This window comes from Scyliorhinus canicula, chromosome 1, assembly GCF_902713615.1.
Source record: "Scyliorhinus canicula chromosome 1, sScyCan1.1, whole genome shotgun sequence".
NCBI classification, from domain to species: Eukaryota; Metazoa; Chordata; class Chondrichthyes; order Carcharhiniformes; family Scyliorhinidae; genus Scyliorhinus; species Scyliorhinus canicula.
In genome coordinates, this window is record NC_052146.1 from 299,681,610 (window position 1) to 299,702,846 (window position 21,237).

Here is a 21,237-nt window from a genome sequence, read left to right on the forward strand (position 1 = left end):
AAATGGCCGACATCTCCATCGACTCTCTTCAGTTGCTCATCGGGTATTGCCTCATGAGGCATAAGGTTGTGGGTTCAAGTCCCACTCCAGGCGGTGCGGTACTGGGGGAACGCTGCATGGTCCAGATGCCGTCTGTTGGGATGAGATGCTCAACCCAGGCCCCGTGAGTCACCTCAGGTAAAAGTAAAAGATCGGTGTAGCCGCCCCAAAGACGGCGACGCTGGAAGTCCTGGACAACATCTATCCCTCAGCCGACATCACTAATTGGATTATCTAGTCACTATCACACTGCTGATTGAGGGATTTTGCTGAGCATGAATTTGACTGCCGTGTTTCCCTAGAGCGGGACTTGCATTGGCTGAAAAGCACTTTGGGGATGTTAATGGTGATATGTAAAGATAACATTTTCTTTTGGGGTCTTTAGAAAGTCCCAGGTGGGAGGTATAATGTGTTTTCATCTGACAACATCCAACTGGGCCTAGAGAGAGAATCTGGGCCAAATTCCCAGGATAATTGCCCCAGAATCACTGATTTGAGCTGTTGTGTGATTCAGGAGAGGGCAGGAGAATTCCCTTTACCTGATGGTCAAGGTATAGAGTAACCAGACCACAGTTAGGCCACACGGCCCCAACCCTGACCCTCTCCTCGTTTGTCACAGCTGCTCCCTTGAAGGCAAACATCGATGGGATGACGGTAGAATTCCCAACAAAACCGCGCTTCTGCGATTTTGTGGAGATTTGAGAACCTGTTTGAGGTTTATCCTCTTCCTGCGTTAATTTTCTTCTCTATCTGCTTCTTTGAAAGGTGCTACTTTGTATCACATATTCATCGACGTTTGAAATAAATGGCAGCGCTGTGCTGAAGATTGCTGAGGTAACGCTCATGTATTCATACCATGTCTGCCTGATGTGGCTTCAACAAGATCTGTTTCTGTGTGTGTGATTGTGTGTGTGTGTGTGTGTGTGCGTGCGTGTGCATGTGAGTATGGGTGAATGTGTGTGGTTATACACGTGTGTGTGGTTATACGCGTGTGTGTGTTATACGCGTGTGTGTGGTTATACGCGTGTGTGTGGTTATACGCGTGTGTGTGGTTATACGCGTGTGTGTGGTTATACGCGTGTGTGTGGTTATATGTGTGTGAGTGGTTATATGTGTGTGAGTGTAGTTATACGGTGTGTGAGTGTGGTTATATGTGAGTGTGCAGGCGAGTGTGGGTGAGTGTGTTACATTATACATGTGTGAGTGTGCATGTAAGTGTGGGGTGCACAACATATGCGGGTGTAGTTATACGTGTTTCAGTGTGTGAGTGTGGTTATACGTGTGTGCAGGTGTGTGTGTGAGTGTGTGGTTATAGGTGTTTGTGTGTATGGTTATACATGTGTGTGCGTGTATACATGTGTGTGTGTGTGGTTATTCATGTGTGCGAGTGTGCATTTGTGTGTGTGAACGTGTGCGAGTGTGGGTAAGTGTATGAGTGTGAGTGAGTGTGGGTGTGTATGTGTGAGTGTGTGTATTTGTGTGTGTGCATGTCTGAGTGGTGTGTGCATATGTGTGTAAGTGTGAGCGTGAGCCTGTGAGTCGGTGTGCCTGAGCTGTGCGCGTGTTGTGGGTTGTCTGGAAACATTTCGGGAAGTTTGGAAGTCGAGAGAGGAACCTATTCAATATATAAACTTTTTCTTCCAGTCCCCATCATCAAGTGAAGCTTTGGTGTCAGCGGTAGTGCTGACTTCCTGCTGAAATCTCACAGTCAACTCCAACTGCAGAGACATGAGCAGTGAAATCCTGGCTGACACTCCAGCACGAAATGGAGGAGTGCTGGACTGCCAGAGGTGCCATTTTTGGATGGGCCAGTGAATTCAATCTGCCTGCTCCTGCTGGATGTAAAAGATCCCATAGCACTATGACTCGATGGGCCGAGTGGCCTAATTCTGCTCCTGTGTCTTATGGGCTTATGGCAAAGCAGAGCAGTGGAGTTCACCATAGCGACCTGGTCAATTCTAAACCCTCAATAAACACCACAAAAACAACCAGCTTTCCTGTTCATTATCGTTTTGGAGGTTGCTGTGCTGGAATAGACCATGCGGCCCATCTGGTCTGCTCCACCATTCAATATCATCATGGCTGATCTGCCGCATCAACTCCATTTTCCTGCCCACTCCCCATATCACATCATTCCCAAGAGCCCAAAAATCTGTCTATCCCAGCCTGAAATATATTTAACAATGGACCATCCACAACCCCCTGGGGGCGAGAATTCCAAAGATTCACAACCCTTTGTCTCCTCATCTCAGTCCAAAATGATCCCCCCCCCCCTTATCCCCGGTGTGTAGATTCCCCCCCCCCCCCCCCCAGCGGAAAACAATCTCTCAGTGTCCACTCCTATCACCCCTATCAAACCCCCTCAGAATCTTGGGTCATTCATTGAGATCGCCTCTCCTTCTTCTAAACTCCAGAGGACTTCGGCCCAATTTACTCATCTTCTCACCATCGGACAACCCTTCATCCCAGGGAACAATCTAGAATCTATGATAGGATATACTTACCACAGAGGGAGCGCGGCCAAGGTTCACCAGACTGATTCCCGGGATGGCAGGGTTGTTGTGCGAGGGGAATTGGGCCAACTGGGCCTATATTCACTGGAATTCTGAAGAATGAGAGACTCATTAAAACATATGAAGTTCTGAGGGGGCTGGACTGACTGGATGGAGGCATGTTGTTTCCTTTGGCTGGGGGGAGGGGGGGGGCAGAACAGGGGTCACGGTGTCAGGATAGGAGGCTGGCCATTTAGGACTGAGATGAGGAGAAATTTCTTCACTAGGGGGGTGGTGAACTTGTGGAATTCTCTCCCACAGAAAGCTGTGGAGGCCAAGTCACTGAATATCGCCTCCAATTGGCTGCTGTGTTTCCTGAACAACAACAAGTGACTGCAGTTCAAGAGAACTCCATTGGCTGTAAAGTGCCTTGAGCAATCTGGTGGTCATGAAAGGCACTACATCAATGCAAGTCTTTGAGCGTCAACGAGGGGCAGGAGTCAACTTTGCCTCTATCCATGTGGCGGAAACCCACGCTAGTCGAAAATGGAAATCGCCACGTGGGGCCCATCTTTTATCTGGACACGTCCCTCAATGCTGCTTGTGGGATCCTTCTGTGCCACACATTAGCTGCAGTCCCGTATCCCAACAGTGGCTGCATTCACTAAATCCTAATCTCACATGTGAAACAAACAGTGACAAATATATAGATTTACAGTGTTGAAATTCCTGCTCCGCCCCTAACTCGAATGGAAGAACTGCAGAAACCCTCAGGGTCGACAGTCAAAGACCAACTCCCAGCCTCCAACTTCAGCCCTCCCCCCCCCCCCCCCCCCCCCCCCCCCCCCCCCACATGCCACTGTGAGGACATTGACTGTTGACTTGTACCGCCATCTCACCACCTTTCCCCTTGCTGTTCTGACCCAGGTTTGCATCGAGACTTACATCGCCAGCTGTCACCAACGCAGTATCAACACGGCCGTGCGGGCTACCCTCAGCCAGATGTTGAGTGACCTGGCTCAGCAGCTGCGTCTCAAGCAGGAGAGCGAGGTGAGGCATCGCGGTCAACAACCAGAGGCCCCCCCCCCCTGTCGCCAGCCGCTCGCCGTCTCGCCCGGTTCAGGTTGGCTTTCCCGGATGGATCTGAGCCCAACTGCGCAACAAAAAAAAACAGAGTAGAGGGAAAGATGTAAAAGACATGACCCTGATCTTAGCCGACAAGGCAGCCATTATGACTCGGGACAAATGGAAGAGGTGGCGTTTGAGTCACAGTGAGATAGTGCTAAAGTGTTAAATGCTCTGAGAAAGACTCTTGCAGATTTTGAGGATTGGAATTAACTGATAGCACTTCTTAAAGGAGCTGGAAGAGGCACAATGGGCTGAATGGCCCCTCCTGTGCTCTATCATCCTATGATTCTAAGGAATGTGTGCGTAAGTTTAGTTGGGGAAAGCCTGCTTTGTTGTTGCAACATTCAGTGTGTCCAGTGAGCGAAGATTGAGTCTTGGAAGGTGAATTTTAGCAAGGATACTTCCTGATTCTCCGCCGGAACATGGATAGAAGCTGCACAGAATTCCCAGAGAATTGGAGGGATCTCCACCTACTCCATCCCCACCCCTGAAATTAACCGGGGGAACCCAGGTTACTGCCCATCTCAATTCCTCTTGGTTCCTTCCCAATCCTCTCTAGGGAGGAAGTAAGTGCAGGTGCTGGTACGGGTGAGAGAGCATTTGGGAAATGGATGTTTTAAATATCGTTAGGTTCAGGGCAAGTGATGGAAATGGATAAGGAAAATCCAAAGCGGGAAGAGACTGTAACTGGGAAAGGGCTAATATTTCAGCGAGTTGGAAAGGACTCCTGTCCGGGTGCAATGGAAACATTGGTTAGAATCTTGGGTCACACCTTTCATTGCCGCTAACTCTTGCACGACCACTGGAAGCAAATAATGAGATTAAGGAGAAAGACACTAATTCGGCCTGAGTTTTCTGGATGGCGGGGCCCTGTCTCCTGCAGGTGGAGAACACATCCCTGCTGATTCCGACTGCCCCGCAGCCAATTTACACTTCGAAGGGCGTTGATGGCTGCAGGTATGTCTCCTATTCCCTCACTCAGGAGGAGTCCCGCCTTCGGGTGCTGCCAGCCAATCTGATTGGCCAGTAGCTCTCAGTCCCTGCTGCTGCTGCTGTGGACAGGAGAGGAACTGCACCAACCTGTCCGGGTCGAAGGGCCGGAGCCGCAGGTCAAGGTAAGTGTCAGGGGTCTCAGGGCGGGGGGAAGGGGGGGGGAAGGGGGGGGAAGGGGGGGGGGTTGTCACAAGGGGAGTGATCAAGAGGCCGGAGGGAGGCGAAAAGTTTGGAGGTCCTGAAAGGGAGAGCTCCCCCAGTCAGAAGGGGGCTTCTGATGGAGGTGAGGTGAGGTGAGGTGAGGTGAGGTGAGGTGAGGTGCCCCCCCCCCCCCCAAAAAATGCCCCACCTGAAATCCATCCTAACAATTGAGGCCTGCTGGGAAACGGCCTTTAAGGGACCATTAATTGACCACTTAAGGGCCTCAATTGGAGCCAACACAGCATTGATGGGCCGAATGGTTTAGTCCTGCCTCCCTTCCCATCTGAGACTCTGCCCGTCGCGGTGTTAAATCCCTGGGTGATCGGAGGGGGGAGGGGGTGGTGGGGGAATCCAGGGAGTATCCCCCCTCCCTGGAATTTCATGCACCCCCCCCCCCCCCCCCCCCCCCCCCCCCCCCCCCCCCCCCCCCCCCCCCCCCCCCCCCCCCCCCCACCTAAACACCCACTGTTGGGGAGAGTAATAGTCATTAGGAAGAATGGGGAACGAGACTGCCCAATCCCCTACTTTACAAAACTCACAAACAGGGTGTAAATGATGGAGACCGTGAGTAGCTCAGCTTGACAGCACATGGCCTGTGGACCTTGAAAACAAAATGCAGAATGCGGCAAACCTTTCATTTCTATTCTGTAAATTCAGGAATCTGCATATGTAATACAGGTACCGGACCCCTTATCCGGGAAGCTCGGGATCGGACGTGGGTTAGGGGATCTGACAGATTTAGGGTCATGGGTCTGGCGTGTACTTATACAACTTAAAATAAATATGGAAAATAAAGAATAGAAAGATTGTATTCAAATTGCTACCTAGGGCACCAGCTTCGTAATGTAGCTAGGCTTCGGGTTCTTTGGATCTTGGGAAACTGGGTAAGGGGTCCAGTATATTTTGTAATTGTGCAATTCTTAAATTATTGCACGCTCCCCCTACTTTTATTTATTTGTCCATAGCTCTGTTGTGAATTATAATTACGTGTTTCATGGATGGCTGCACATGGTGATGGTGAGAGCTGATCGCCCTAAGCATATCTTCTTTCCCTTGACAGAGTGAGGATGGTCGCCCATTGCAGGAGGATCATCACAACAAAGGTAAAAACTAAACTAAACCAACACCGCATCGATGGGCCCGAATGGTTTGGTCCTGCCTCCTCACTTCTTTGTAACGCCTGGTGGGAGATCCTTGGAATTTATTTGAAGGTTACAGGTGTCACCAAGTTTACGTATAGAATCATTCAGCAAGGAGGAGCCCATTCGGTCCGCTGTGCCTGTGCTAGCTTTTGCCAATGGAGCAAAGGAGATTGAGGAGAGACCTGGACAAGATCGGGACTGGTTTGGATACAAGCGTTTCCAGTGGATGTGGTTGTATATGGATTTCAGTAAGGCATTTGATAAAGTTCCCCATGGTAGGCTCATTCAGAAAGTTGGGGGGGGGGGGGGCATGGGCTACAGGGACATTTGGCTGTCTGGATACAGAATTGGCTGGCCGAAAGAAGACAGCGAGTGGTAGTGGATGGAAAGTATTCCGCCTGGAGGTCGGTGACCAGTGGTTGTCCCGCAGGGATCTGGGGCGAAATTCTCCGACCCACAGCAGGGTCGGAGAATCGCACTGGGGGCGCCCTAAAATCCGCCCCCGCCGTGGCAGAGATCTCCGCCACCCGGGAAGTGGCGGGGCAGGAATCTCGCCGCGCGATCGGAGAGGCCCCTGCGGCGATTCTCCGGCCCGGATGGGCCGAAGTCCCACCGCTGGGAGGCCTCTCCCGCCGCCGAGGTTTAAACCACCTCTGGAACGGCGGGGCTCAGCGTGTGCGAGCAGGCCCCCGGGGTCCTGGGGGGGGGCGGGGGGGTGATCGAACCCCGGGGGGGGTGCCCCCACGGTAGCCTGGCCCACGATCGGGGCCCCCCGCTCAGACTGCGGGCCAGTGCCCTGGCTGCACTTTTCTCCTTCCGCGCCGCCACGGCCTCCGCCATGGCGGGAAGCGGAAGAGAACCCCACATCGCGCATGCGCCGGCCAGTGACATCAGCAGCCAGCTGCCGCTGATGTCACTGCCGGCGCATGCGCGGTCGGCAAAAGTCTTTCGGCCAGCCCCGCTGCCGGGGGCGCCGGTTTTTTGCGCCAGTCTTCTGGTGCCAACCGCTCCGGCGCGGGGCTGGCCCCTAAAGGTGGGGAGAATTCACCTTTTGGGGAGGCCCGACCCCTGAGTGGTTGGCGCCACTCCCCTACTCCGGGACCCTCCGTCACGCCGGGTAGGGGAGAATGCCGCCCCCGTTCTGGGAACTCTGCTCTTGTGGTTTTTATAAATGACTTGGAAGTGGAAGGGTGGGTTAGTAAGTTTGCCGATCACACGAAGGTTGGGGACGTTGTAGATAGTGTTGAGGGTTGTTGCAGGTTACAACAGGACATTGACAGGATGCAGAGCTGGGCTGAGAAATGGCAGATGTGAAGTGATTTGTTTTGGAAGGTTGAATTTGAATGCTGAATACAGGGTTAAAGGCAGGAAGTGTGGAGGAACAGAAGGATCTTGGGGTCCACGTAGATCCCTCAAATTTGCCACCCAGGTTGATAGGGTTGTTAAGAAGGCGTATGGTGTGTTGGCTTTCATTAACAGGGGGATTGAGTTTCAGAGCCATAAGGTTTTGCTGCAGCTTTGTAAAAACCCTAGTTAGACCACACTTGGAATATTGTGTCCAGTTCTGGTTGCCTCATTATAGGAAGGATGTGGATACTTTGGAGAGACTGCAGAGGAGATTTACCAGGATGCTGCCTGGACTGGAGGGCATGTCTTATGAAGAAAGGTTGAGGGAGCTCGGGCTTTTCTCACTGGAGCGAAGAAGGCAGAGAGGTGACTTGATAGAGGTGTAACAAGGTGATGAGAGGCATGGATAGAGTGGATAGCCAGAGACTTTTCCCCAGGGTGGCAATGGCTGTCATGAGGTGACATCATTTTAAGGTGATTGGAGGAAGGTATAGGGGAGATGTCAGAGGTAGGGGGCGGAATTCTCCCCCCCCCACACTGGATGGGAGAATCGGCGGGGCGCCGAGCGAGTCCCACCACGCCGCCCCGGCCCCCGCACGCGATTCCCCCCCCCCCCCCCCCCCAAACCGCGCGCCGAGATTCACGGCAGGCCGCTGGGAGAATCGCTGCTCGCCGTTTGTAACGGGCGAGTGGCGATTCTCCGGCCCGGATGGGCCGAGCGGCTTGCCCAACACGACAGGTTCCCGCCGGCGCCGTCCACACCTGGTCGCTGCCGGCGGGAACAGCGCGGGAAAGCTGGGGGGGCGGCCTGCTGTGGGAAGGGGAGGGTGGTTCTTGCATCGGAGGGGCCTCAAAAGGGGTCTGGCCCGCGATCGGTGCCCACCGATCGGCGGGCCGGCCTCTCTGAAGGAGAACCTCCTTTCCTCCGCCGCCCCGCACGATCCATCCGACATCTTCTTGCGGGGAGGACGGCAACCGCGCATGCGTGGGTTGGCACCGGCCAAACTGCGCATGCGCGTGTGACGTCATTTACGCGGTGGCGCTTTTACCCAGCGCTAAAGCCCGGCGTGCGTAAATGACGCGGCGCCGCTCCTAGCCCCCCGGGGGTGGGAGAATAGGGGGCTGGGAGCAGCCTCCGACGCCGGAGTGAAACACTCCGGTTTTCACTCCGGCGTCGGCACTTAGTCTCCCAATGGGAGAATTACACCCAGGGTTTTTACACAGAGAGTGGTGGGTGTGTGGAATGCACTGCCAGCAGAGGTGGTGGAGTCAGAGTCATTTGGGACATTTTAAACGACTCTTAGACTGGCACATGGACAGCAGTAAATTGAAGGAGTGTAGGTTAGGTTGATCATAGATTAGGATAAATGGTTGGCACAACATTGTGGGCTGAAGGGCCTGTACTGTGCTGTTCTGTTCTATGTTCTATGTTCCCGTTGGCAGATGGTACAAGGAATAGGAGACACTGATCCAAGATTTTGGACAAGGGTTGCAGGGGGATTTGGGGATTGTTTACACGGTGTGTGGGCTGACCTGGGATTCACTGCCCACGAGGATGTTCGAAGTAGAGACAATCAATTGTTTTTAAAGGAAATTGAGTGGAGGACTGGAGGGGAATAAACTTGCAGAGAATAGGTCGGGCTGGATTGCTGGACAGATAGCTGGTACGGATTGGATGGGCCGATTGGCCTCCTGCACCATAATGAGTCTATGACTCCCGCTCCACCCTTTCCCTCTATCCCTGAGGGTCACACCTCTTCAAGCATTTATCCAATTTCCTTTTGAAAGTTACTGTACTCGTTAAAAACAATTTCTGGCATCGACCTGCCCCTCTGATTTTTCTTCCAGTTAGAACCACAGAATTTACAGTGCAGAAGGAGGCCATTCGGCCCATCGAGTCTGCACCAGCCCTTGGAAAGAGCACCCTACTTAAGCTCACGCCTCCACCTTATCCCCGTAACCCAGTAACCCCGCCTACCTTTTGGACGCTAAGGGGCAATTTAGCATGGCCAACCCACCTAACCTGCACATCTTTGGACTGTGGGAGGAAACCGGAGCACCCGGAGGGAACCCACGCACACACGGGGAGAAAGTGCAGACTCCGCACAGTCAGTCACCCAAGACCGGAATTGAACCCGGATCCCTGGGGCTGTGAGGCAGCAGTGCTAACCACTGTGCCACCGTGCCCGAGTGCAGTTTAATTCACCAATCAGTTTGTCTCCACTGGTACCTCCCCTAGTATTGGGCCATCTATCAAAATGCCCTCCCCAGGCACAATCCAGGTTCTAAAACGTGGAATCCGTGCTCGTCTCCTCTGGGAGGGGGGGGTTTCCAGGTGCCCACCATGGGGCCTTACTGACATCGCCATGACAACAATGGGTGGTTATGCGCTCTTTATTCGACCATATTCTGACCAACCTATCCCAATATTCCTAGGTTTCAGAGGCCTTCCTGCCAAGTTGTCCTCACTCCCATCTTTTCTCCTGTTACGACTCTGAAGTCACTGCCAGGTTTCCAGTACTTTGCCGAGTTGTGTGAAGTGTTTGAATCATTGTTGAATCTCTTGTGTTGCACTCCTTTGTGCCAGGCTCCTCGATCTCCGTGGAATCTCTGTGTGAGGACGTGGTCTCGGTGCTCGCCGTCCTTTACGAGAAGCTGCAAAGAGTGGTGAAGTAAGTGGACCCTGACGGAACGTTGCTCAGTCGCCACCCACACTCAGATATTTCAGCATTGACTAGAATCCAAGGCAGAACTGTCCGGGATGGTGTGGCTCCTGCCTGTACAGGAAAGGTACCTGACCTAACGGGACCAAGTAGGATTGTGGGAAGGGCCGGGTGGACAATGTCGCCATCGTTCTAACGACAGCGGGGAGTGGGACTGGCTGAGTTGCCCTTTCACAGACCCAGCGTGGATACGATGGGCCGAATGGCCCCCTTCTGTGCTGTAACCATTCTGTGCTTCTATCATTTGACCAGGTTCTGCCTGCACCCAAAACCGACTGCTTTGGTAATCATGGTTGTCATGGCGAACCAGCCCAGCAAATTAACCTGGTGTATAATGCAACATCCCTTGAGTCTCCATGGAGAGTACAATTGTGCTAAAGTATACAAACATACGAATGTACGAAATAGGAGCAGGGATAGGCCACTCAGCCCCTCGAGCCTGCTTAGCCGTTCAATAAGATCATGGCTGATCAGACTGTAACCTCCTGCTGACCCTGATAACCTTTCACCCCCCTGTTAATCAGGAATCTGTCTAGTTCTACCTTAAAAATATTCAAAGATTCTGATTCCACTGCCTTTTGAGGAAGAGAGTTCCAGAGGACACTCAACCGTCTGAGAAAGAACATTTCCCCTCCTCTCTGCCTTAACTGAACAACCCTTATTTTTAAATGGTGACCCCTAGTTCTAGAATCTCCCGCAAGAGGAAGCTGTTCCCACCACTGAAAACGTCTACGTTTAAAGTGGAACGTCACCACAAAGCATTGACCGTTTCCCTGTGGTGTAGGTACACCCATAGTGCTGTTAGGAAGGGTGATTTTTTTTTTTTTTTAAATTCCCGTATCAGGATAATGTGTGACTTTCAGGAGAATTTACATGTGGTGCTGTCCCCATGCGCCTGCTGTCCTTGTCCTTCTAGGTGGTAGAGGCTGTGAGTTTGGAAGGTGTTGTCTAAGGCCCCTTGGTGAGTTGCTGCAGTGCATCTTGTAGATGGCACACACGGCTGCCACTGTGCGTCGGTGGTGGAGGGAGATGTTTAAGGTGGTGGAGGGGCTGCTTTGTCTTGGATGGTGTCGAGCTTCCTGAGTGTTGTTGGAGCTGCACTCATCCAGGCAACTGGAGACTTTTCCATTACACTCCTGACTTGTGCCCTGTAGATAGTGAATAAGGTTTGGGAGCCAGGGGTAAGCTATTCATTGCTGACTACCCAACCTCTGACCTGCTGTTGTAGCCACGGTCCAGTTCAGTTTCTGATCAATGGTAACCCCCAGGATGTTGATTGTGGGGGATTCAGCGATGGTAATGACATTGAATGTCAAGGGGCGATAGTTATATTCTTTCTTGTTAGAGATAATCATTGCCTGGCACATGTGTGCTGCAAATGTTACTTTCTACCTATCAGCTCTAACCGGAACATTGTCCAGGTCTTACTCCATTTGGACACGGATTGCTTCAGCAGCTGAAGAATGGTGCTGAACATGCAATCATCAAGAAACATCTCCACTTCTGACCTTACGTGGAGGGGAGGTCATTAATGAAGCAGCTGAAGATGGCTGGGCCTCGGACACGACCCTGAGGAACTCCTGCAGTGGTGTCCTGGAGTTGAGATGATTGATCTCCAACAACCACAATCATCTATTTTGTGTCAGTTATGACTCCAACCAACGGAGAGTTTTCTCCCTGATTCCCATTGACTTCAATTTAGTTGGGGCTCCTTGAAGGCCACACTCGGTCAAATGGTACCTCGACGTTAAGGGTAGTCGTCACTCAAACCTCGCCTCTGCAATTTAATTGTTTTATCCATGTTTGCACCAAGGCTGTAACGAGGTCAGGAGCTGAATGACCCTGGCAGAGCCCAAACTGAGCATCAGTAAAAAGGCTATTGCTGAGTAAGTGCCGCTGGATAGCACTGTTGATGGCCCCTTCCATCGCTTTAGGGATGTTGTTGTATTTTGAGTAAATGTGGTTACGCGCTAGTTCACAGCTTGTCGCATTGCTCTGATTGCAAAGACACACATAAGCAGGGGTTTAGCGGTATTGTCCACTCAAATCCAGAGACCCAGGAGCAAGATCCAGGGTCCCGGGTTCAAATCCCAACATAGCAGACGGTCAAATTTGAATTAAATCGAAAGTCTAATGAAATGAAATGAAAATCGCATATTGTCACGAGTAGGCTTCAAATGAAGTTACTGTGAAAAGCCCCTAGTCGCCGCATTCCGGCGCCTGTTCGGGGAGGCTGGTAATGGTGATCATGAAACCATTGTCGATTGTTGTAAAAACCCATCCGGTTCACTAATGTCCTTTAGGGAAGGAAATCTGCCGTCCTTACCCGGTCTGGCCTGCATGTGACTCCAGACCCACAGCAATGTGGTTGGCTCTGGAATGGAGGGCAGTTAGGGATAGGCAATAAATGCTGGCCCAGCCAGCCATGCCCACAAACTCTTGCAATCCTCTCAGAGCTGGGTGGGTTTACAGCCTGGACTGAACACTGATGCACTTTGAATATGCATTGCACTGCAGTATTGTTCAGTTTAATCAGTGATCTGCGCCAGTATTCTGGTTGCTGTATGTAATCGTCGAGCAGGTTACCCCAGCCCGTGAGCAATAAGCCCCTAAATTTAAACACTGCTGCACTTTGACCTTTGACCTGACTGTAATGTTCTTTGATTGGGCTGATGTGGAATCTCGATGTTGCCATGTTGACAAAGAACATTAGACTTAGTTTTATGAACAAAGTTATTTATTACTAACACTACACTAACGAATAACTAAAATGTCGAAGATGAATACAGTTGGAAATAAATGTTAACGCTAACTTACACTAAGATACGAAAGACCTATTCTAATATGCAACTGCTGTCAACTCCTTCCAAACATCTTCTGAAGGAACACGTGGTGCATCCAGGTTCTGGGACTGCATACTCGCTCCATCTGCTGGTCGGATGCTAGAACTACAACAGTAAAACCTATAACATACACATGCAGATGACGATGAACTACTCATATTATATAGAGATGATAGTCTACCTATCATCACGCTGACCGCTGGTTGTTCTGTCATGAACCTATTGCCGCTTTATCCGCGGGATGAGTGGGAATTTCTGGTTGAATTTGTGCGGGCTCCATTCTAACTCTGACCTCTTGTTTTCAGTAATAACCAGCAGTTACAGCTCCTGTACCTGGAGTGTATCCTCTCCGTGCTCAACAGCTCCTCTCCTGTCATGCATCGTCATAAAGGCTTCACAGATCTCCTGTGGTGAGTGGCGGCGTTGGTCGATTTGCTGTCTCCTTCATTTGAATCTGTGTCGTGCTGGGCACCAGTCCCTGGGCGGGCAGATCTCTGTCAAGTGACTATCGGCTTGCCTTGGCAGTGATTTTCTGTGGCTGGTTTTGTGGTTCTGTTGCAGGCTGCAGGAAGCACTGACTGAAATGGTACTGGGGGCAGGGCTGGAAAGTGTCAGTGCCAACTGATGGCTCAGATTGTGTTTGACAAACCATACGGCCACGACTCTCTGGCCTCCCAGCCGCGTGTCTCCCAGTGGTGGGAGGTGGCGTGACATTCGCTGGTGGCGAGATTCTCCGTTCGCGCCATTGTCAATGGGATTGCCCATTGAAGATACCCCAAGCTGCCGGGAGACCGACGGGAAGGGGTGCGCTGCCGGGGGGATCAGAGACTCCCGCTGCCAGTGAACAGTCGGAGAATTCTGACCTTCGTCTTTGAACACAGTCCACCCGATCCTTCCTGTGGCGACCCTGAGGTCAGATCCAAACGCTGGCACTGGGGCTAAGGTTGGTGAATTCAGCACAAGAATAAACCTCCCCTGCTCATGCCTGCCCACGTACCGCAACAGGAGGTCGGATTTACCGATGGGAAAAGGTAAATTCGCCATAGTCCCAGACGACAATAGGCTGCTTTCCCCTTTGAGGGGGGAGAGCTGACTGGTGGGGATTTAACCTGAGGATCACCACACCTCAGGCGAGGGGCAAGGTTGAGAAGGGGGGGTGAGCCTTCATGAGTGACCTCATCCAGTACGGGAATTGAACCCTGCTGGCCTCACTCTGCGTTATGAACCAGCTGTCTAGCCAAATTAGCGAAACCGGCTCCCCTACCGACGCTGCCCAGCAGGGGGCAGCAACGGTGGGAATGACCACTCACTAGGATCATGCTGCATGACTTTGAGCGGGTTCAAGTAGATCTTGCGACCAGAAGGTGCTGCTCCCGAAAGTCAATTATTCACCAGTTACTACAGCTCCACCAAGGGTTGCTAATTCTCTCGGATCATCCTGGAATCACCAGGAATTGACGATGGTGGTCCTTGAAGAACTTGAATCTTGCTGTAACGGGAGACAGGATGCTGAAGCTTTTCATCTTGCACTCATCAAGTCAAATGCAAGATGAAAATGATTATCTTGAATTGGCTGTTAGTGTAGCCATTGGCGCACTCAGGATTGTTCAAGTGCTGCCCAATTGCGGAATCGCATCTAACAGTAGACGTTTTGATTTGGGTTGTGTGGGCGTTGAGCAGTCGAGCCAATTCTCTGCCAATTACAAACAAACAAAGAGATTGTGATCGCCTGGAATGTGGCATTCCTACGTTTGTCCTGATGAGTGCAAGATGAAAAACTTCAGCGACCTGTCTTTCTTTTCAGCAAGAATTGAAGCTTAATCTCCAGCACAATTATACTCCTGTGAACAAAGTAGAGGAGAACACCTGTGATTGGACAGAGTGCTTGATCAAAGCTCCAGATCCAACCAGTGTTGGCAGCCGGCCCTGCCTGCGGTGTAGCATTCATTATCGAGGAGTTCCGAATTCTTTCCACAACAATCTTCTTCGCTCAGTCTGAGATCGAAGCCTAGAGTTTTCCATTGCCAATAATAATAATATTTATTAAGTGTCACAAGTAGGCTTACATTAACACTGCAATTAAGTTACTGTGAAAAGCTCCTAGTCGCCACATTCCGGCGCCTGTTCGGGTACACGGAGGGAGAATTCAGAATGTCCAATTCACCTAACAGCACGTCTTTCGGGACTTGTGGGAGGAAACCGGAGCACCCGGAGGAAACCCACGCAGATGCGGGGAGAACGTGCAGATTCCACACAGACAGTGACCCAAGCCGGGAATTGAATCTGAGACCCTGACGCTATGAAGCAACAGTGCTAACCACTGTGCTACCATGCTGCCCATAGAGGGAGTGCTTCTTCATTGCTTTATATTATGTTAAAGGTGCTATCCAAATACAAGTTGTTGTTAGCTAGATCCCAAGTTCTTGGCAATCTCTCCCTAAACCTCTTGAACGTACTCCAACCCACCTCTTTCATCGGCCAGGTTCGGTCACCTGTTTGAACGTGGCCCAGTGTCAGGTGTGATCATGTAGTGCTCTTCTGAAGTATCTTGGCCACGATACGCCATTGAAAATGCTATATAAATGCGAGTTGTTGTTGTTGCCCATGCCTCTCCTGTTCTCGTTACTTTAGGAAGCAGCTCTGTCCAGCCCTCATCGTCATCCTGGGCAACCCCATCCACGACAAGACCATCTCATCAGGTCACGTGGCCTCGATGATGGAGAGCGAGGCCGCCCTGTCTGGGGTCTCCGATCATGGCCGCGGATCCGGCTGCTCGTCCACGGCGCCCGCACTAATCGGACCGGTGGCGCGCACCATTTATTACATAGCGGCGGAGCTGGTGCGGCTGGTCGGCTGTCTGGAGTCACTGAGGCCGGTTCTGCAGTCCCTCTACCATCGCCTTTTGCTGTATCCACCACCGCAACATCGGGTGGAAGCTATCAAGATCATGAAAGAGGTAAGACCTGGCGTTCGAGGAAGGGACGTTGCTGCTCTTCACCCCCATCTGCACCAGAGTTGGTGGGGACTGCAGTCCTGAACCAAAATGGTTGTCACTTAATTACCCTCTGAAGTGACCTAGTGAGCCACTCAGTTAATTACCCTCTGAAGTGACCTAGTGAGCCACTCAGTTAATTACCCTCTGAAGTGACCTAGTGAGCCACTCAGTTAATTACCCTCTGAAGTGACCTAGTGAGCCACTCAGTTGTCGCAAACTGACCATAAATCCCACCCTTGCTAAAATCCCCAAAATGCATTATAAACAAATCCAGCAAATCTGCTGGCTAGTTCCTTGCTGGGGCTTCTAGCATCGGATGTTTATAGACAAAAGATTTGTTATTAATAAATTGTGACAGATGAAATGACAGACAAAATGTAACATGGAGTGTGACAGGGAGTGGGAGTGTGACCTGAAGTGTGACAGGAATTGAAACAGGAAGTGTGACAGAGGAACTGTGACAGTGGAAGTGTGACCGGAGTTGAAACAGGAAGTGTGACCGAAAGTGTGACCGGAAGTGTGACAGAGGAAGTGTGACCGGAATTGAAACAGGAAGTGTGACCGGAAGTGTGACAGAGGAACTGTGACAGTGGAAGTGTGACCGGAATTGAAACAGGAAGTGTGACCGAAAGTGTGACAGAGGAACTGTGACAGGAATTGAAACAGGAAGTGTGACCGAGGAACTGTGACAGGGAATGTGACAGAGGAACTGTGACAGGGAGTGGGAGTTGTTATATTACCTTGTGTAAATATGTTACTCGTTTGCTTCTTACCAAGATGATGCTGTACTCGATGTTCATTAACACTCGAAGTTTCCAGTTAAAGCAAATTATTTATTGAGTAACGTTAACAAATAAACTGTGCGTTTGTTCTCTCTTCAACAACTGGAGATTAAATAAACAAGATTAAATATATATTAACTATAATTAACAGCACCTGCACTGTGAGTTATCTCTCTCTACCTCTGCTTACTAAGAGGCGGGGACTCGGCTTTAGTCTGTCTTTTGTACCCCTCTCTAGTGCTGCCATCTAGTGATTACTTAGCTGTTACTTTTGTACATTAACCCCTTATATACATACAGATATGCACATCACTACAGGAGTGTGACATGGAGTGTGAGTGTGACAGAGCAGCACTCCCTCAGTACTGACCCTCTGACAGTGAGGCATTCCCTCAGTACTGACCCTCTGACAGTGCAGCACTCCCTCAGTACTGACCCTCTGACAGTGCAGCGCTCCCTCAGTACTGACCCTCTGACAGTGCAGCACTCCCTCAGTACTGACCCTCTGACAGTGCAGCACTCGCTCAGTGCTGGGGCTGGGAGTGTTTAACCTTTGATTTTATGCTGCAGACATTCTGGAAGGGGAGAGTTGAGCCCCTGGCCTACAGATGTAGAGGGGAGATGACCCTAACAACGAGTTGGTGGCCATGCCTTTAATCACACTAACAATGACTCCAATCTATCTGCACAGATCCTGAGCAGCCCTCAGCGTCTGTATGATCTCGCTGGGCCCACAGTCTATGAAGGGGAAACAAGAAGGAGATCCAGTCAGAAAAGAAAGTCTCACCTGGATCTTCACAAAATGTAAGTCACGTGCTCGATGCATCCATCTTGTATCTCATCACTGATATTTCTATCCATGTTAGCGCCATCTGCTCCGGTTTCCGATCCTTGATAAGCTTTTCCTCGCAAGATTCTATCTCAGTTTGGAAACTGTCAATTAGCCCCCAACCTTGACATCATTTCCGGGAATAGAGGGTACAATCCCCCCCCCCCCCCACCCCAAAATCGGCGCGCTGAGATTTACGGCTGGTCGTTCGGAGAATCCGGATGGGCCGAGCGGCCTGCCCAGTACGACGTGTTCACGCCGGCGCCAACCACACCTGGTCGCTGCAGGCCGTGCGAACGCAGTGGGGGCGGCCTGTCCGGGGGGGGGGGATCGAGCACCGGGGGGGGCGCTCAAAAGGGGTCTGGCCCGCGATCGGTGCCCACCAATTGGCGGGCTGGCCTCTCTGAAAGATGCACTCCTTTCCTCCGCTGCCCCGATAGATCACTCCAACATTTCTTGCGGGACGCCCGCGGGGAGGACGGCAATCACGCATGCGCGGATTGGCACCCGCTCCTCGCCCCCCGGGGATGGGAGAATAGGGGGTGAGGAGCAGCCTCCGACGCCGGAGTGAAACAATCCGGTTTTCACTCCGACGTCGGCACTTAGTGTCCGGTTTGGAGAATCCTGCCCAGAGTTCCAGATTTCAACTCCCCCTTTACGTGAGGAAAGCTTCCTGGCATCACGCTTTAACTCAGAGGATGGTGCAGTAACGAGCAATCTGAAGAACAACCAGGTTAATGTGCTGGAGACCAGGGATCGAATCCCACCCTGGCAGCTCATGGAATTTCAGTTCATTAGTTTTCTTTGTTCCTTCTTCCAGTGGGATGAGGGCGACTCCGGCAAGACCGGCATTTATTACCCTTCCCTAATTGCCCTTGGACTGAGCGGCTGACTCGGCCATTTCAGAAGGCAGTTAAGAGTCACCCACATTGTTCTGAATCTAGAGTAGGCCAGACCGGGTACGGGCGGCAGATTTCCTTTCCTAAAGGACATCGGAAAACCAGATGGGTTTTTCACGACAATCGAAGATAGTTGTCATGGTTATTCCAAATTTGTATGGATTGAATTTAAGTTCTACCAGCTGCCGTGTTGGGATTTGAACCCGTGACCCCAGAGCATTAGCCTCGGCCTCTGGGGAGCTCACCATGCAATAGAAAGCTGGTCTCTATTATGGTGACCGTGACAAACTGTCATCAATTGTTTTAAAGACCCACCTGAGTCTTATCGTTTATTCTGGGCTTCCCCACTCGAGGGGATGGTTTTGCTCCGTCGACCCTGTCAGCTTCTTTCATCATTTAATATCACCCCTCAGAATTGAGCCCTTTTATCATTCCAGTGGATCAGTGCTGCTGTGCTGCCAGAGGAACGACGCCCACAGCAGGACACAGTGCTCTTAAATTGTGTCGAACCAGAACTTTATACCTGTCAAACTGGTCAAACCTCCGGGTGCTCCGGTTTCCTCCCACAGTCTAAAGATGTGCAGGTTAGATGGATTGGCCATGCTAACTTGCCCTTAGTGTCCAAAAAGGTGGGGTGGGGTTACCGGGTTACAGGGGATAGGGTGGAGGTGTGGGCTTAAGAGTGGTGCTCTTTACAACGGCCAGTGCAGACGTGATGGGCTGAATGGCCTCCTTCTGCACTGTCAGGGCGGGATTCTCTAACCCCGCGGCAGAGTGTCGACGCCGTCGTAAACGCTGTGTACGGGCCGACCGACGCCGAATTATGGCCCCAAAGGGGGCCAGCACGGCACTGGAGCGGTTCACGTCGCTGCAGCTGCCGATCCCGGCGCAAACTGGGCAACGCGGGATCCTCGCATGTGCATTGGCGGCGACGCCAACGCGCGCATGCGCAGTGACTTCCTTCAACGTGACGATCCCGATGCAACATGGCGCAGGACTATAGGGGCCGGCACGTAGGGAAGCAGACCCCCAGCCAGAGAGGCCGGCCCACCGATCGGTGGGTCCCGATCGCGGGCCAGGTCACATCGGAGGCCCCCCTGGGGTTGGACCCCCTTCCCCTCCAACATGCCCCCCCCCCCCCCCGACTCTTACACACCGAGGTCCCGCCGGCCGAGAGCAGGTGTGGACGGCGCCAGCGGGACTCGGCATTTTCACGACGGCCGCTCTGCCCATTCCGGGCCGAGAATCGGTGGGCCGGCCGCGTAGAGCGGCCCCCGACCGGCGCCGTGCCAACCACACCCGCGTCAGGGCGGCGTGCCACGATTCTCGCCGGTCGCGGGGATTCTCCGGCCCGGCCCCGGGCTGAGACAGTCCTGCCCTAAATTCTCTCATTCTATGAATATAACTTTAATTTTGGCACAGCAGCTCACTCGAGATCAAAACCAACATTCCCCTCCCCCTTCAGGCACCGAGCCCCAAGGGGACGTTGGTGACCATGGACATCCACTCGATAGGTCCATCATTACGCTTGACAATTTTATTTTTAAAAATAAATTTAGAGTACCCGATTTTTATTTTTTTGTATAATGAAGGGGCAATTTAGCGTGGCCAATGCACCTACTCTGCACATCTTTGGGTTCTGGGGGTGAAACCCACGCAGACACGGGGAGAATGTGCAACCTCCACATGGACAGTGTCTCAGGGCCGGGATTGAACCCGGGACCTTGGTGCCGTGAGGCAGCAGTGCTCGCTACCGTGCCACCCCTGCAGTGATTTGCCTTTGCCTTTGGCAGTGTGGCTGACCAGGAAACTCTCCTGCCCTAACCACCTGCCCTCGGGTGTTTTGGGAGGCCACCTTATGAGCGTACCCTTCCTTGGCCATCAAGTTCCTGTTGGGACATGAACCCAGAGCTTCAGGCCCAGCCCGAACACAGCACCTCACCGGCTTCCTCTAACATTCCATCGGTTTTCAAATTATTATTGCCCGGCTAGTTTTAGTGAAATTTGAGCTTGAATCCCTCACTCTCTCTGGTCCTGCACGGTTCCTAGATTCTAGCTCTGTAGAGCAGTGTTTTTCAAACTTTTTTTCCGGGGACCCACTTTTACCAACCGGCTGACCTTCGCGACCCACGCCGGTCGACCTTTGCGAACCACGCTGGCCGTCCTTCGCGAACCACACCGGCCGACCATTGCGACCCTCACCGGCCGACCTTCGCAACCACACCGGCCGACCTCCGCGACCCACGCCGGCCGACCTCCGCGACCCACGCCGGCCGACCTTCGCAACCCTCACCGGCCGACCTTCGCAACCACACCGGCCGACCTCCGCGACCCACGCCGGCCGACCTTCGCGACCCACGCCGGCCGACCTTCGCGACCCACGCCGGCCGACCTTCGCGACCCACGCCGGCCGACCTTCGCGACCCACGCCGGCCGACCTTCGCGACCCACGCCGGCCGACCATCGCGACCCACGCCGGCCGACCTTCGCGACCCACGCCGGCCGACCTTCGCGACCCACGCCGGCCGACCTTCGCGACCCACGCCGGCCGACTTTCGCGACCCACGCCGGCCGACCTTCGTGGTCCACCTTAGCGGACCACGTTGGCCGACATGCGCGACCCACCATTTTCTCTTACCTTATTTGTTGCTGACAAAAATGGAGGAAATGATTTTGGGTCCCTTTGGCCCCCCGAACGTGAAAAAAAAAGGCTGCGACCATATGAAAAAAAATGTGGCCGCACTGCGCACGCGTGCCCGATCATCGGTTCACATGGACATAGTGTTGCGCATACACACCAATGATCGGGCACGCATGCGCAGTG

General features: G+C 52.4%; 1 protein-coding gene across 1 annotated transcript in view; it reads left to right on the top strand.

Moving 5' to 3' along the window:
* The window catches only part of arfgef3 (ARFGEF family member 3), a 178,175-nt gene that overhangs the window by 76,565 nt on the left and 80,373 nt on the right, over positions 1–21,237 (top strand). The window contains 7 exon segments of the mRNA XM_038816316.1: positions 805–873; positions 3,459–3,581; positions 5,914–5,956; positions 9,930–10,014; positions 13,214–13,318; positions 15,540–15,864; positions 17,377–17,489. Of these exon segments, the coding sequence (XP_038672244.1) occupies positions 805–873; positions 3,459–3,581; positions 5,914–5,956; positions 9,930–10,014; positions 13,214–13,318; positions 15,540–15,864; positions 17,377–17,489 (863 nt within the window).